At 39.9% G+C, this 15,105-nt stretch overlaps 1 protein-coding gene and 1 non-coding gene across 3 annotated transcripts in view; both read left to right on the forward strand.

Moving 5' to 3' along the window:
- Positions 1-8,103, forward strand: part of cul2 (cullin 2) — a 14,298-nt gene extending 6,195 nt beyond the window's left edge. For both annotated transcript variants that reach the window (XM_005740560.1, XM_005740559.1), the window contains exons 7-21: positions 504-600; positions 856-966; positions 1,829-1,991; positions 2,139-2,263; positions 3,766-3,873; positions 3,984-4,043; positions 4,141-4,269; positions 4,441-4,527; positions 4,637-4,789; positions 4,880-4,957; positions 5,046-5,112; positions 6,722-6,924; positions 7,028-7,129; positions 7,251-7,367; positions 7,597-8,103. In XM_005740560.1, the coding sequence (XP_005740617.1) occupies positions 504-600; positions 856-966; positions 1,829-1,991; positions 2,139-2,263; positions 3,766-3,873; positions 3,984-4,043; positions 4,141-4,269; positions 4,441-4,527; positions 4,637-4,789; positions 4,880-4,957; positions 5,046-5,112; positions 6,722-6,924; positions 7,028-7,129; positions 7,251-7,367; positions 7,597-7,728 (1,732 nt within the window). In that variant the 3' untranslated portion in view covers positions 7,729-8,103. The remainder of the gene's footprint in view (positions 1-503; positions 601-855; positions 967-1,828; positions 1,992-2,138; positions 2,264-3,765; positions 3,874-3,983; positions 4,044-4,140; positions 4,270-4,440; positions 4,528-4,636; positions 4,790-4,879; positions 4,958-5,045; positions 5,113-6,721; positions 6,925-7,027; positions 7,130-7,250; positions 7,368-7,596) is intronic.
- Positions 8,104-10,873: 2,770 nt separating this feature from the next.
- trnaw-cca (transfer RNA tryptophan (anticodon CCA)) lies at positions 10,874-10,945 on the forward strand. The gene has a single exon. It is a non-coding gene; the product is annotated as a tRNA-Trp (tRNA).
- Positions 10,946-15,105: the final 4,160 nt, after the last annotated feature.

Consider the following 15,105-nt stretch of genomic DNA (forward strand, 5'->3'; position numbering starts at 1 on the left):
TTAATCCAAACTTGTGCAACTCTTAGTTTTGAAAGTCATTAAAGATGTACAGTCATTCCATCCTGGAAAATGAACTCTTCGAAGAAATCATTAAAAGCCCCAAATTGCCATGACATTCATGCTCATGGTGAGTGTAGGTAAACTTCTGGCCACGGCTGCATGAGTCAGTTGCTTTCACATAGTTTTGTTAGTGTTGTAATACTTGTTCCGTGTTTCATAAGTCTTTCCCCTTAAAAATACCCTCCATGTTTTAACGATTAAACAGATGACTAAAACTAACATGGACACTAAACATTTCAATAATAGTATAAACTAAACTGAAATGAGCAACTCTACCTCACTAAGAAAAGAAAAAAACTCAAGTACTGGATTGGCATCCTTAGTCTGGATCCATGATCTTTATGAACTATTTACCATATGCTAAGGGAAAAAATGAGATCTGCTAATTTTAGCTCAAGGCAATTTAGTTAAACATTTCAAAAAACCTTCCCCTTCTCTGACAGTGATCGTTGCGGTGAGAATCCCAACCAGAAAGTAATCCATGGGGTCATCAACTCCTTTGTTCATGTTGAACAGTACAAGAAGAAGTTTCCACTAAAGGTGAGGCAACAAATAACAGCTCAGCCATCCAATTCCTACAGTTTTGTTTTGGGATTTTTTTGTTTGTTTGTTTTTGTGGGGGTTTTTTTAGGATTCATATTTTCTGCGCCATACGAACAATGTAGCCAACTTTCACAGCCATGAATACCACTAGTTTTGTGTTTCATGGAGTACAAAGCAGCCTTTTACATAGACCAGTGTATACATATTAAACGATAACTCCTGTGCATGCCACGTTCTCTTCCTATGCTGCAGTTTTATCAGGAAATCTTTGAAGGGCCATTTCTGACCAAAACAGGAGAGTATTACAAACAGGAAGCCTCCAATCTACTGCAGGAATCCAACTGTTCACAGTATATGGAGAAGGTAAGCTAAGATGGACAAGAGATAGTAAAAGTATGTGAACGCTGGATGTGTTCCAGGATGAACATGAGCGAACAAGCTCCTGTAGTTGAGCATCGCTTTAAACGTCTTGATATTGTTGAGCTTTCTTGTGTTTAAGAAGTCAAAATGAAGCTCAGTTGGTTTGGTTTTAGTCACTCTTGGATTTCGAATGACTATCACTTCATCTTTCTGTGAATGATTGCGTGTATGTGTGTGCACCACCATCCACAGGTTATTCATATCAACTCATCAGTTCCTGTCAGTCTGGTGACATAAGAGTTTTAATGTGAATATTAGCTATATCATTAAATCGCTAAAGCTGATAACAGGATTTCCTGGGCCATGTCTGCTACCATGACACCATTTCTCTGTCACTTAGTCACTGCAGTAATCACATTTATGCTGTACGTTTGTCCCTTGAGCCTGTAAACAGGGTCATCATCAAGGTCAAGCATTCCCATTTGATAGATCAATATATGATATGACTGCGAAAGAGCAGCAGCAGACTCTATAGTACTATAGTGTCCTTGTGCTTCCTTATCTGACCCAGTTTACAACTATGTGTAGGAAAAAGTGTTGTTTGTCCTTCTTTGTTATCGGCTACGTGTTTCCTGAAAGAGCTTTATAACGTCTTTTAAGGAGTGTTTCAGATTAAGATGTTTGTTTTGCCATTAAGTGTATAGGTGTATATTTATTTTTTCCTGTAAAATATAACGGTGTACAGGTATAAAACCCATCTCCTTTTTTAAAGTGCTGATAATCATGGACCTACAAATGATTTCTTCTGTATTTGATTTGAAACCAAGCTACCTGCCCTTTTAATCACATCTTTCTTTTGTGGCAGGTGTTAGCACGGTTGAAAGATGAAGAAGTGAGATGTCGGAAGTACCTGCACCCCAGCTCCTACGCCAAAGTCATCCATGAATGCCAGCAGAGGATGGTGGCAGATCATCTGCAGTTCCTACACGGGGAGTGTCAGAACATCATTCGGCAGGAGAAGAAAGATGGTTCGTCCGCTTGTGGTTTTTTTGTTTGTTTTGTTTTATGGCTCGAAGACAGTGTTTATCACCAAATTAATTATATACACTCTCACAAAGTACGCACTTCTAATGTGAAAATCTGTGTAATGTGAAACGTTGTGTCATTTTGTCCAGACATGGCCAACATGTACACCCTGTTACGGGCCGTGTCTAATGGGTTGCCGCATATGATCCAGGAGTTGCAAGTCCATATCCACAATGAGGGTATCCGAGGAACCAGTAACCTCTCTCAGGAAAATGTTAGTATTACACCTGTCTACATTCGTATGCCTGTCTCTACTTGTACATACAACACACCTAAGCAATTGCCAATGACAGCAAAGAGGGAGTTGATTGACATATAAAAAAAATTGGAAAGTGCATCAGAGGAAAACTAGTCTGGAATACCTGGTAGTGGTCAACCATCTCTTCCTCTGTGGATGTACCTTTAGATGTTTCTTTAGGAATTGTGCTACCTTAACCAATGGCAAATTACCAGATCACGAAGGACTGTTGCATTATTTATGAGGTAAAGAATCAAGTATATAAACAAAACTAAAACCCTCAAACTGAAAACTACACATGCTGAGGTTAAGGGTGTTATGCAAATGAAAGCTGAAGCGCTGTAATTAGCTAAGACATTCCAATGAGAAACTGCATGCTTAAAAATGCTTTGGTTTAAAGTACAGTAAGCTCGTCGCCTTAAAGTTCAGTTAAATTGTATATCTGACTTGTTAGTAACCAGATTGTCACTAATATGTACGATGGCATAAGTGTTTTACAATACTAGGATTTCAAACTCCATACCAGTAGCAGTTTGAACATTCTGTAAAAGTGAGCTTTGAATAAAGTGTGATCTTTGTTATGATAAAACAACGAAGAATTTTAAAGCTGGCTACAAAAACATAAGAAACACATTTTAATAAATTAGTGTGAAAGTAGAAAAGTTCAAGTTTGTCATCTTGTCAGTATCTGACTGTAAGTTCTCTGTTCACACTGCTCCACCTCAGTCCACAGCTCGTTACATCCTCAGCTCTGCTCTTTAGCACTGAAACCATCCGATTTGGCTGCCCTGCTCCGGTTTCTCTCTTTATTTGCTCGGATTAGTTCTCCACACTCTGGGCTCTCTGCTCAGTTCAGCTACAGTTGCCCCGCTGCTCTGCACAGCCAGCAACCCGCCTGGTTCTTCATGTGTCTATAATCCTTTCTGTCACAGCTCAATATTCAATCTTTGACCCCTTCAACCTGCAATAATTATTTATCTTGTATCTAACTGTGGTCTATTTGTTTCTACGTTAATGATAACAAGTGGCTAACGTGACTGTCAAGTAATTAGTAATAGTTAAATGGCTAATTTTAACATGTGAGCTGGCCAAGTTAACATTTGTGCTGACTATTTAACTAACTGTTAACTAATTCAGTGTTGTCGAAACAGGAGCTTTACAGACCTCTGGAACTGTCGATCAGTGTTTTTTGAATTTTAACTACTTTAGCTGTTAGTGAGCGGAGGATCTGTGCCTGACTGTAGCAGTGCTGTGTGAAGTTGTGCTGGAAGAGGCTAAGATGGCACTGTTGGTATCAATATTATTGCAAATGATGATAATTTGATAAGTTGACATACATGATCCCACTTTTTCCCTCAAATAATTTAATTACGTTTACATTTTTAGCTGTTTTTAGCATTTTTTGTTTGTTTTTTCTCTATCGTTAAAAATGTCTGTTACTTATACTGCTTTGTCTTTCTCCTGCTACCCCTCCCTAGATGCCAACCCTGTTTGTGGAGTCAGTGCTAGAAGTTCACAGTAAATTTGTTCAGCTCATTAACACAGTTCTAAATGGAGATCAGCACTTCATGAGTGCCCTCGATAAGGTATCAAACTCCTCACGGTCTTATTGAATATACAAGTGTGTGTTTATTTTCATTTCTCTCACAATTCAAGTCATTTGACAGCCAGTGTTTATTTGATGTCTCTTTCTCAGGCTTTGACGTCTGTGGTTAACTTCAGGGAGCCCAAGTCCATCTGCAAAGCCCCTGAACTCGTGAGTACGCACACAGACACACACACACACAGAGCATCACGCAGTGCTGTACCCCATGCCTTGACCAGGTCATGTCCCTCCTTGTGTTTCTGTCCAGCTGGCGAAATACTGTGACAATCTACTGAAAAAGTCTGCTAAAGGAATGACAGAAAATGAAGTGGAGGACAAGCTGACCAGCTTCATCACAGTGTTCAAGTACATAGATGACAAGGACATTTTTCAAAAGGTAACAAGAAGGCGTATTAGAAAAGGAGAAAAAAAAACTGTTGTCCCATTTTGACATAACAACTCAGCCCTGAAGTTTGGTTTTGAGCTGAAAATAGTGGTGTTCATTTTAATATCTTCAATTGTCCCAAAATATACATTGTTTGTCTCTTTTTTTTTTTGTTTTCTACAGTTTTACGCTAGAATGCTAGCAAAGCGGTTAATACATGGTTTATCGTTGTCAATGGATTCAGAAGAAGCCATGATCAACAAACTTAAGGTAAATCCACAGCTAGACTTGTGATGTATGAGACACCTAAGGTTCTCTGTTTTGCTTCTCATTTACCTTCTTTACTGCACCTCTGCTCATACTACTTCTTACCCTGCAGCAAGCTTGTGGCTATGAGTTCACCAGCAAACTCCACAGAATGTACACAGACATGAGCGTGAGTGCTGACCTCAACAACAAGTTCAACAATTTCATCAAGACACAGGAGACAGTGGTGGACCTGGGAATCAGCTTCCAGATCTATGTATTACAGGTCAGTAAACACAAATGCTTCACAATGAAACTTTAGCCTGTGCCCCACATTTTAATCTGTAATGTTGTGGTGTATGCTCTTGCTTGGCAGGCTGGAGCCTGGCCTCTCACACACGTCCCCTCCTCCACATTTGCCATCCCTCAAGAACTAGAGAAGAGCGTGCAGATGGTGAGGGGCGCTGCATAATACTCAAAGAGTGATGCTGATCAAAGGAGCACATTGTTGGACTAACCTTGTTTTCACCTTCCCTTTTCAGTTTGAGTTGTTCTATAATCAGCACTTCAGTGGGAGAAAGTTGACCTGGCTGCACTATCTCTGCACAGGTAACACAAATACACAAGAATTATGCAAGATGCGAGTATAACAAGGCACCATTTTCAGCACAAACAGGAAGCGTAACAGAAACGGGAGTACTGTTATGAAGGACCAAACTATATGTGTTTGTATGTCAGAGATTTGTTTCCCTGGAAGTGGGACATGCATGTGTGAAAATGATGCATGCATCACTAGGATCGTGCACGGAATCTGTAACTTTACTTTCTTTTTCAATCCATTAAAGTGATTCCGTCAAACATGAGTCACTGTTACATGAAAACATCCCTTTAACCTTTGCAGAACAAGCCACAGTTGTCACATAGCAGTGATTTGATTGTACATTAGGTGACAAATAATCCTTGAAGCCAGAGTTTAGTGAATTGGCTCCTATATTTTGACAGGTAATATAAAGTAAAGTTACGTCCTGTGTACGCTCATCAGGCACAACATTATGCTCACCTGCCTAATATTGTGTCACCTTAGTCCCCTTTTTGATGCAAAAACAGCTCTAACCTATCGAGACATAGACTCTACTAGATCCCTGAAGGTGTGCTTTGGTACCTGCACCAAGATGTTAGCAACAGATCCTTTAAGTCCTGTAAGTTGTGAGGTGGGGCCTCATTGAATCTGACTTGTTTGTCCAGCACATCCCGCGAATGCTCGATTGGATTGAGATCTGGGCCAAGCCAACATCTCAAACTCGTTGTTGTGCTCCACAAACCATTCTTGAACCGATAATTTGAGCGACAGTAGCTCATCTATTGGATCGGACCACACAACCAGCCTTGGCTCACCACTTGCATCAATGAGCCTTGGCCACCCTTGATTCTGTCTCTGGTTCACTATTGTTTATTCCTTGGACCACTTGTAAAACATCAACCCTGAGGACAAAATGTTCACTTGTTTCCTAATATACCCCACCCACTAGCAGGTGCTATGATGAAGAGAAAATCAGTGTTACTCACCTCACCTATTAGTGCTCATAATGTTATGCCTGATTGCTGTATAGTCACAGGAACACACCCATACAGACATCAGTAAACAGATTTATCAGTTATTCAACAAGAGTTCACTTCAGACAGGTTCCATATGCTCTCAGACCATGACCCATTCTGGGTCAAGACGATGGATAATCATTTTAAAGTTATCACTCTCCACTTGAGAGACGTTTGTGGTATGTAATAATCTCTGAAGAACATATTAAACTTTACACATCAAATTTTAGCTCCTCTTAGCATTTTGAGATTAAAGTTGAATCCCATAAGTCTGGTTCTGCGCTCACTGTAAGGTCGATGGACCTGTGTTTGTACTGAGGACATGTTTCGGTTTTGTCCAGTGTGCAGTTAAAAAGCCCGTTTAACACATGTAGACTTTATTTTCATCATTTGTGGTACCATGAGATCAGTTTGAGCAGACTAAGATGGGACCTGCAAATGGGTGTCTCATGCCAGAAGTTGCATGATTATGGTTTGGCGAAATCTTCGAAACAAACTTCTAGTGAGATAAGCAGTTGAGCATGCAGGACAAGCATGCACGGAGGTGAACGAAGGTAGTAACAAGCAGCGAGCTGGACTCATGCTAACTGACAAATGCAAATGTAATTTGTTTCCCGCACAGGTGAAGTAAAGATGAACTATCTATCCAAGCCCTACGTTGCCATGGTGACCACCTACCAGATGGCTGTGCTGCTGGCCTTCAACAACAGCCAAACAGTGACCTATAAGGAGCTGCAGGATGGCACGCAGATGAATGAGAAGGAGCTACAGAAAACAATAAAGTCCCTGCTGGACGTCAAAATGCTCAACCACGACTCACAAAAGGTGTCAGCTTTCATGTGGGATCACGTGGATCCCAAAGCTCAGCTAATATTCCATTAAGCACCAAGAGTGTTTTAAATTCAGAATCCTTTCCCTCTTCTCACAGGAGGAGATTGAAACCGAGTCGACGTTTTCACTAAATATGAGTTTCACTAGTAAAAGGACAAAGTTCAAGATCACAACGTCAATGCAGAAAGACACACCACAGGTCAGGCAAATAGATTTTGATCTGTCTCTGTGCTTTGTTATAAGATAACTGAGCAGTGTATATACGTGTATATGTGTGTTTGACATTTAAAAACGTGCCCCCTGAATTGTCTCATGTTTAGGAGATGGAGCAGACGAGGAGCGCTGTCGACGAGGACCGCAAAATGTATTTACAAGCTGCTATAGTGAGAATCATGAAAGCCCGCAAGGTGCTCCGGCACAATGCCCTCATCCAGGAGGTGAGCAGAAGCTTTTGTCTCAAATAGGTTGATAGAAAGAAACGTACGTGCCAACAAGTCTTTGAGGTCAATGTCAGAGGGATTTACTTGGATTGAATGAATTGATGCTCGCAATGAAGGGCTGTTGGAAGCCCGAGGAGTAAATTTAGCATGAGCATAAGTTTTTAAATGGTTACCTGTTTTGAGATCATCTATATTTCTGCTTACATATGAAACTTCATGTGTCCAGGTCATTAATCAGTCCAAAGCCAGGTTCAACCCCAGTATCAGCATGATCAAGAAGTGCATCGAGGTGCTCATCGACAAGCAGTACATCGAGCGAAGCCAGACCTCGGCAGATGAGTACAGCTACGTTGCATAAGCAGAAGAGTCGAGCCACAGAAACACCCGCCCCTGTGACTGACTGACTGACTGATAACAGGTTTAAAACACGAAACGGATTCCTTCATTCATTTGGTTTTGGACTGTCTGCTCCGATCCCCGTGCAGCAAAATAAAGCGAAACCGGTGCCTCCATCTTTGAAAAGAAGAAAAGTCATCGTGTCACGTCATCATCACTCATAAGGCTCTCCTCCCGAACCCTGCCCACTTTCTGATTTTTAAGCTGTTTACAACATCACCAGTGCCACGCACGTGTGCGTCAAAGAGAATGCCTGTAGCTGTTTGAGAGCGGAGAGCTGATAAACTACAACAGAAAATAAAGGAAAAAAGAAAAAATTGGAGACACTTTTAAAAGAAAATGCTTTCTTTTCTCACATTTGCCGTTGTTGTGTGTTTATTTTTTTCTTTGTTAAATGTATTAAAGTTAGGAAAACATTGTAATAAAATGTTATACTGATTATTGTATCTACTTTCAAATATAAAGACAAACATGATCCTGCTGCTTGTCAAATAAATGAATAAAAAACACAGATGGGTTTATGTAAAGGTTTGTGTAGTGTTTCCATTTCAGTGAGGGGGATAGATATAATCATTACAGGTAATGTTTTCTTGTTGTAGTTGTGTACACACTGTAAACACACTATTCGGATCAGCTGCCAGAAATATGCAGATCATCAATATATCACAAAAACACTGGAAAGGAAGCCTGCCATGTTTCTTATCTGTGTGTCAAGCAGCTGCGAGTAGTGATTCGACATTAATATGATGAACTGACAAGGGTTGAAAGGTGGCAATCGGATGAAAAGTGAGGATAGGATCACGAGGATAGGAGCTGGAAACAGAGCTTTCCCATATGAGACAGGTGGCTTGTACAGACAGGAACAGACCTTTTCTGTGTTTATAATCGCAAAAGAGATTCTTAATCTCAAGAGTTTCACTTCCTAACTAAATAAAGGGAAAAAGAAAAGAACACAAGCAAGTTATCACTTGCAGTATTAACAATAGCCCAGAAAACCACGTGTTGGCATGTAAAATGCTGGGAACCTGAAATAGATTCTTTTCATTAATCGCACCTGTGGAATTGATTGATTGATTGATTGAATCTTTATTTTGAACATGTTGAAAAAGTACAACAAAATAGAATTAAAAGAGACAAATGAACAAAGCAAAACAAAAGGAAAACGAGCAACCACAACTCCAAATAACGTTCATGTTCAAAAAGGAGCAGGAAGAAGCATAAGCTTATTTAATCCCACCCCTTTTCCACTATCTAGTATCAATAGACTACAGAAATACCCCCTTGCAATTACATTATATCGCACATATACACATTTACAATAACCCCATTAACACCTCAAGGATACACAACCTACAAATATATATATATATACCCATACCAAGATACCTGTGCACCCGCACACACATGAAAATATTAGACAAGAACACCCTATCAAATCTCTACCTTTTCCCTGTACCCTGTAAAAACCATATCCTTAAACCGCTTTTTAAACTGCGCCATGCTCGGACATTGCTTCATATCTTTACTTAGTCTGGTCCACAGCTTCACTCCACACAAAGAGATGCAAAAACTTTTTAATGTTGTACAGATACGAGGATGTTTTAAATTTAATTCCCCCCTCAAATTGTATCCCCGTTCCCTTTTAGAAAACATTTTTAGAATATTGTCAGGAAGCAGGTTATTTATTGCTTTATATATAATTTGTGCTGTGAGAAAATGAACCAGATCTGCGAATTTTAGAATTTTAGATTTTAAGAATAGTGGATTTGTATGATCTCTGTAACCAGTTTTATGGATTATCCTTATGGCCCTTTTTTGTAATATAAAGATTGATGATAGCGAACATTTGTAAGTATTGCCCCAAACCTCTGCACAGTAATTCAAATACGGTGCAATCAGGGAACAATAGAGAATGTGGAGTGATTTGTGGTCCAGAATGTGTTTTACTTTACTCAAGATTGAGACACTTCTTGAAATTTTGTTATGTATATGATTTATATGAGACTTCCAGTTTAATTTAACATCTATAATCACACCAAGAAACTTATGTTCAAGTACTCTTTCAATTTCCACACCATCTACATGAATCTGCACTTGTGCATTTCTAAGGGAATTCCCAAATAAGATAATTTTAGTTTTACTTAGATTTAGCGATAGTTTGTTCCTGTTAAACCATTTTTTAATTTTGCACATTTCTGAAGTAATTGTATCCAGCAGCTCCTTTAGATTCCCCCCAGAACAAAAAATATTTGTGTCATCTGCAAGTAATACTAATTTTAATATATCAGATGCCTTACAAATATCATATATATAAATAATAAATAATTTTGGACCCAGTACAGAGCCTTGTGGAACACCACAAGCAATGTCCAAGCATGATGAGGAATGGACACCCAGCTTCACAAATTGTTTCCTGTCACTTAAATAATTTTTCACCCATTGCAGTACAACCCCCCTGATCCCGTACCGTTCCAGTTTATTAATTAATATGTCATGATTGATTGTGTCGAAGGCTTTCTTGAGATCCAGAAATACTCCAGCTGCATAGGCTACTGTTTCTGATCTATAGCATTCGTAATCTCCTCAATTGATTCAATTAATGCCAGAATATAAAAAATGTACGGACGACGTTTCCTTGTGATGTGTTTTTATTTAAAGTGGGCATAAATTTATGTTGAAGATACAGGTACAAGTGCTTACACATGAATGAATGACTTAAAAATATACGTTGATAAAAGAATTCACCGGTCTTGTTGATCGAAATCGTTTAAATGTAACTCGCGCATGCGCGTTCATCACGCCCATATTTTTTTAACGACTACCGCACGCGAGGTGCGGTCGCTGTGGTAACAGCTGTCCATGGTGCTGACGCAGGCTTTAATGACAGAAATTGGAATTTGTCAGTAAAGCAGCAGCGGTGTCCGTAGAGGCGCCTGTAATGCGCCTGTTATTCATCTGCCCCGCGTGTTCTGCGTGTGAGTGAAGCGTTCACACAAGTCAGGTGTTTGCGCCTATATTTCATAATATTTTAAACAAAAATGCTAGTATGATCCACACGAACATATAGGACTTTGTAGTTGGCTTTTCATAGTGGCGACAGTGTAGAAGACCTCGTGGCGCAACGGTAGCGCGTCTGACTCCAGATCAGAAGGTTGCGTGTTCAAATCACGTCGGGGTCATAACTTTTTCAAAATCGTGACTCTCACATGTCATGAATAAATGCTAAGAAAATTCAACTACAACAGCAGCAAGGAAAGTCAAAGGGAAATCGATGTTTGGCTTGTCGGCGTTACATTTCTAACAATAACTTCATCTCGGGGCTCTCTACCCTCTGAGGTTGGTCTGCATAAGAGCAAGCAAGGCAAACAGTTTACAACAAACAGAGGTGAACATGTAAATGGGCACACGGCGTTTATAAACAGGTCAAAGTGCTTTTCAGGTAAAAACAGTCAAGAACAACAAATACGGAGTTTTTTTTAACAATAGCGGCATTTTTGTTAGCTCTTGATGTGAAGAAGCAGTCTGTTGAAGACTGGTTTAGCAGCTAGTCTACTGTACAGGGCTACTCTGCAGGAGGGCTCAATCTGGCACAACACCCTGCACTTAAAAAAGATGAAGAACTGGGTCAAAACAGTTCTTATGAGGGACATATTCAGATTTAATGAATATGACAAGTCACCCAGCCCCAGACGTTAACTTTGTTACCATAAACTGTGTTTATCTCAGAGCAGGTCCTTCGGTGCCGAAGCATTGTCTCCCTTGACACTGTTATTCATGAGAGAGCGCTAAATCTTTGAAGAAAAAAATGGTGTGTTTTACCTACAAAGCAAAAAAAAACATTCCCACTCGCTACCTCCATCTTTTTGTTTGACTTGTAGGTCTTGTTTAAATGTTCCATTCAGAAACTAGGCCCTTTTGAATGATCAGCGCAACATGTGCAAATAAACACATTTGATTTCAGAGATCAAGTTACAATGTGCTCTGACAGGCTCTGGAAAATCCCATAAACAAAAAATAAAAAATCCGCAAGTGTAACACAGCGAAAGGCAGCATTTATAATCCATGAAATCACACTTAGCACGCTAACACCATTCTCAGTGTTCGTAGGCCCACCCCACAAACACAGCAATTAAAGGCTCGAGGCTTAATCCAAACAAGGCTTGACGGGGAAAGATGTAATATTTCTAAGAGCCTGCAGATGGGGCTATTTCAGCTTTCAGAAACACGCAGAGCTGCAGGTTAAAGAATGCATTTCACTGTGAATCTGAAAGGCAAATTTTGTAAGAAAAAAACATGCAAAAATGTTATTTATATGTGTTGCATCTTACAAAGGACAAGAGGGCCGTGCATGGTTAGTCTGAGGTTAATTTGTTTAAATGTTTTGCTGCATTAGTCATAGATGGGGTTTCAGTGTAGCCCTGAGCTACTAATGAACTAAAGGAAAGTGTAATTAGCCCCACTACTGGAGAAATAACACATGCCTCGGCATGCAACACACTCTGAACATTAACAGGACTTGTATTAGGTGATGTTAGACAACATTGAGTGTGATATAAATATCAAAACAGCAGCTAGTTTTTAATTAGAGTTGCATCAACATGCAAGTGAGGCAAAAGGTCAATGTCTAATAACTTTAAAACTGTATAGAGGAAAATTTAACTGCATAGTTTCATTGAGTAGATGCCCATATAACCCAAAAGTTCCTGAGGGGATTTGAACAACACTGTTCTTCAGGCTTTACACTGCACTTTAAGTACAGACATTCTTTACTTAAGTAGAAGTACAGATACTTGGGTAAAAATACATAAATACACACACCCACACCTAAGCAGAAACATATTACAGTCAGGGGTTAAAGTGGGATTTGGCAGGCAGGGGAACCCTAAGATCTGTTGTAGTGGCTCAGCGTGAGAAAAAGAATCACAGCAGATTTTCTTTGTGTACAGGCTGTGATCAGCTGACCTGTGCTGCTACTCTGAGGTTTACTGCTGTTTATGGGTTTACACAACTGAATTCAACAAGATGTAAGTGGACCATTCACAAGCTAACTTCATTGATTTCGATCCGCTACACTGACAGTATACTGTTTATGCTCCCTTTGTACTAGACTGTATACAGTTAGTAAAAGGGTGGAATTGAATGATGCAACCTTTCAGCACCTTAGTTTGTTTTGAAGAATGTTTCACAATATGAAAAACTTCCCATCATATAACTTACATGCAAGTTTAGCTTTCCAGTTGATGTCACTGAGCATCCCTACCTTTAAATATAACCTCTCTTTTTCTTCTCCTGTCCTGTCTTTCGTACGTCTTTTACTTTTTCTTCATCTCTGAGTGAACTTCTTTCCAAAACAGCAGCTGGACCTTTAGCTAGCAGACACACTGTGCAACAGACTTGCCACTGTAGTTTGCGTGGTTGCTGATGTTTGTTAAGCTGATAGAAATGTTTCATTTAAAATTAACTGCCACTTAAAAAAACGTTACTCCCGTTATACTCGCTCCTCTTCTGCAGCAGTAGCTTGATGGTGAAATACTGCGACTGCAACTTACGGATATCTGCAACAAAAATGCCATTCTGGAAAATTCTGGCCCACTTTAAACCTTGAACATTGCGTTATTTACTATATGTCTTGCCTCTGTGAGCCCTTTGAGTTTGATAAGCCCTACTTATGGTTACACCAATAGGATTGATGCATGCTCAATCGTCCAAGCTTTCCCCTAACTTATAAACAGTACATTTGCATAATGACTGAAACTAGCACCACTGATGAAAATGGGATGTGAGTTCGGTTTCTTGATCATTGATATGCAAATTGTCATGACCATTTATCAACAACCACTGATCAATGGCCATGAGTATGTTATCAAACCAGCTTTGACAAATGTCTAGCTGGGATAACCACATTTACTCACAGCCTTCTTCTTGATATGATGTTCCTCTGCTTCCCTGGCCACTGTACCTGTGGGGATGGTGTTCACTCTGTGTTGTAGCACCTGACGACACCCCGTTTGTGCTCCAGTGGATGATGAGAGTCAGACCTTAAATACAGATCTGGATGCGATGGTTTACGATACACAGCGACTTTTAAATGCTGATGGAAATCTTACCCTCTAACAAGGCGAACCTGCCACTTTTCATATCCTCCCTGGTGAACTTGATGTGCTTGTCCACAGTCTTATATGTATCATGGTTTCCTTCATTTAGGCTCCTATTGTCTGGGAAATAAAAAAGATCCCTTGCTTTAAACCTTAAGTAAGGAGCCTGTTTTGAAAATGTAAGGAGTAGAAAGTAAAGATGTTTGTGTTAAACTGTAGGGTGTAAAAGTAAAAAGTTGCCTTCTCTGTTCTCACATCGAACATTTAAAATGAATGTTCATGTGAGATCCAGGGATGAGTGATTTCCCCCTCTGAGCTTTTACTCCACTCTACAAGTTTAGCAATAACAGCGATGCTATTAATAGAGAATACATGTCATATTAGAATGTTTTGGTGAGTGTGGAGGAAGGATGTAGTAAATTCCACATGCATGAGCGAGCCTGTTTGATGTCATCTTGTGGTGGTGAGCGAATATGTCAGGACTCAGGTATGACCTCTGCTCCTGTGACCATGTCAGAGCACGCCTTGTGCCTGCTTTATTTACGATGCCCCCTTTGTAGAAGGCAAGTCTGAAAATGTGTGAGTGAAGAATGTGGATTATCCTAGGTTCAGCAACCAATGGAAGTGTGTGGTGGTGGTGGTTTGTGTATTTGGGATAAATGGACTCAGGATTCATCAGACTGTAGATTTTGAGTATGACTAGACTTCACTGTCTTCCAAACGTTTGCTGCACCACAGAGCATTGAAGCAGCAGCATGAATCATGTTAATCACACTATTTTTAGTGCTAGAAACATATTTATGAACCCTGCTACCCTCCATACATATGCTTGTGTTACATTTCTTTCTGAATTGTTGTATATAATCATGTTTTCAGTTAGGCAGCTGGGAACAGCTGCTTCTGTGTGATGATTATCAGCAAGGAATATGAAACCCAGGGACAGCGCTGGGTTTTCCTGAGTGTCCTGCCCCCCTTCCTCCTGCATTCCTGATGTGCAGTGGACAAACTGCAAACCAGCCTCTGAACTTATCTTACTATGGCAGTTGAGGTAAGCAAATGAGCTTGATTAATGGGGGCAGAGAACTGACATGCTCACTGATGTTCCCTGCAGCAATCTCTCATGCAGACAGTCACAGTGGATATTATGGGCACAACTTGATCTTCTTTCATATGTAAAGAAATGCAGTTGATATTAAGCCGTATTGATTAAACAACAACAATGTGGGGCTGCAGGCACAATTACT

Source organism: Pundamilia nyererei, unplaced genomic scaffold (assembly GCF_000239375.1).
Source record: "Pundamilia nyererei isolate P.nyererei 1_Seehausen unplaced genomic scaffold, PunNye1.0 scaffold00101, whole genome shotgun sequence".
Classification (NCBI taxonomy): domain Eukaryota; kingdom Metazoa; phylum Chordata; class Actinopteri; order Cichliformes; family Cichlidae; genus Pundamilia; species Pundamilia nyererei.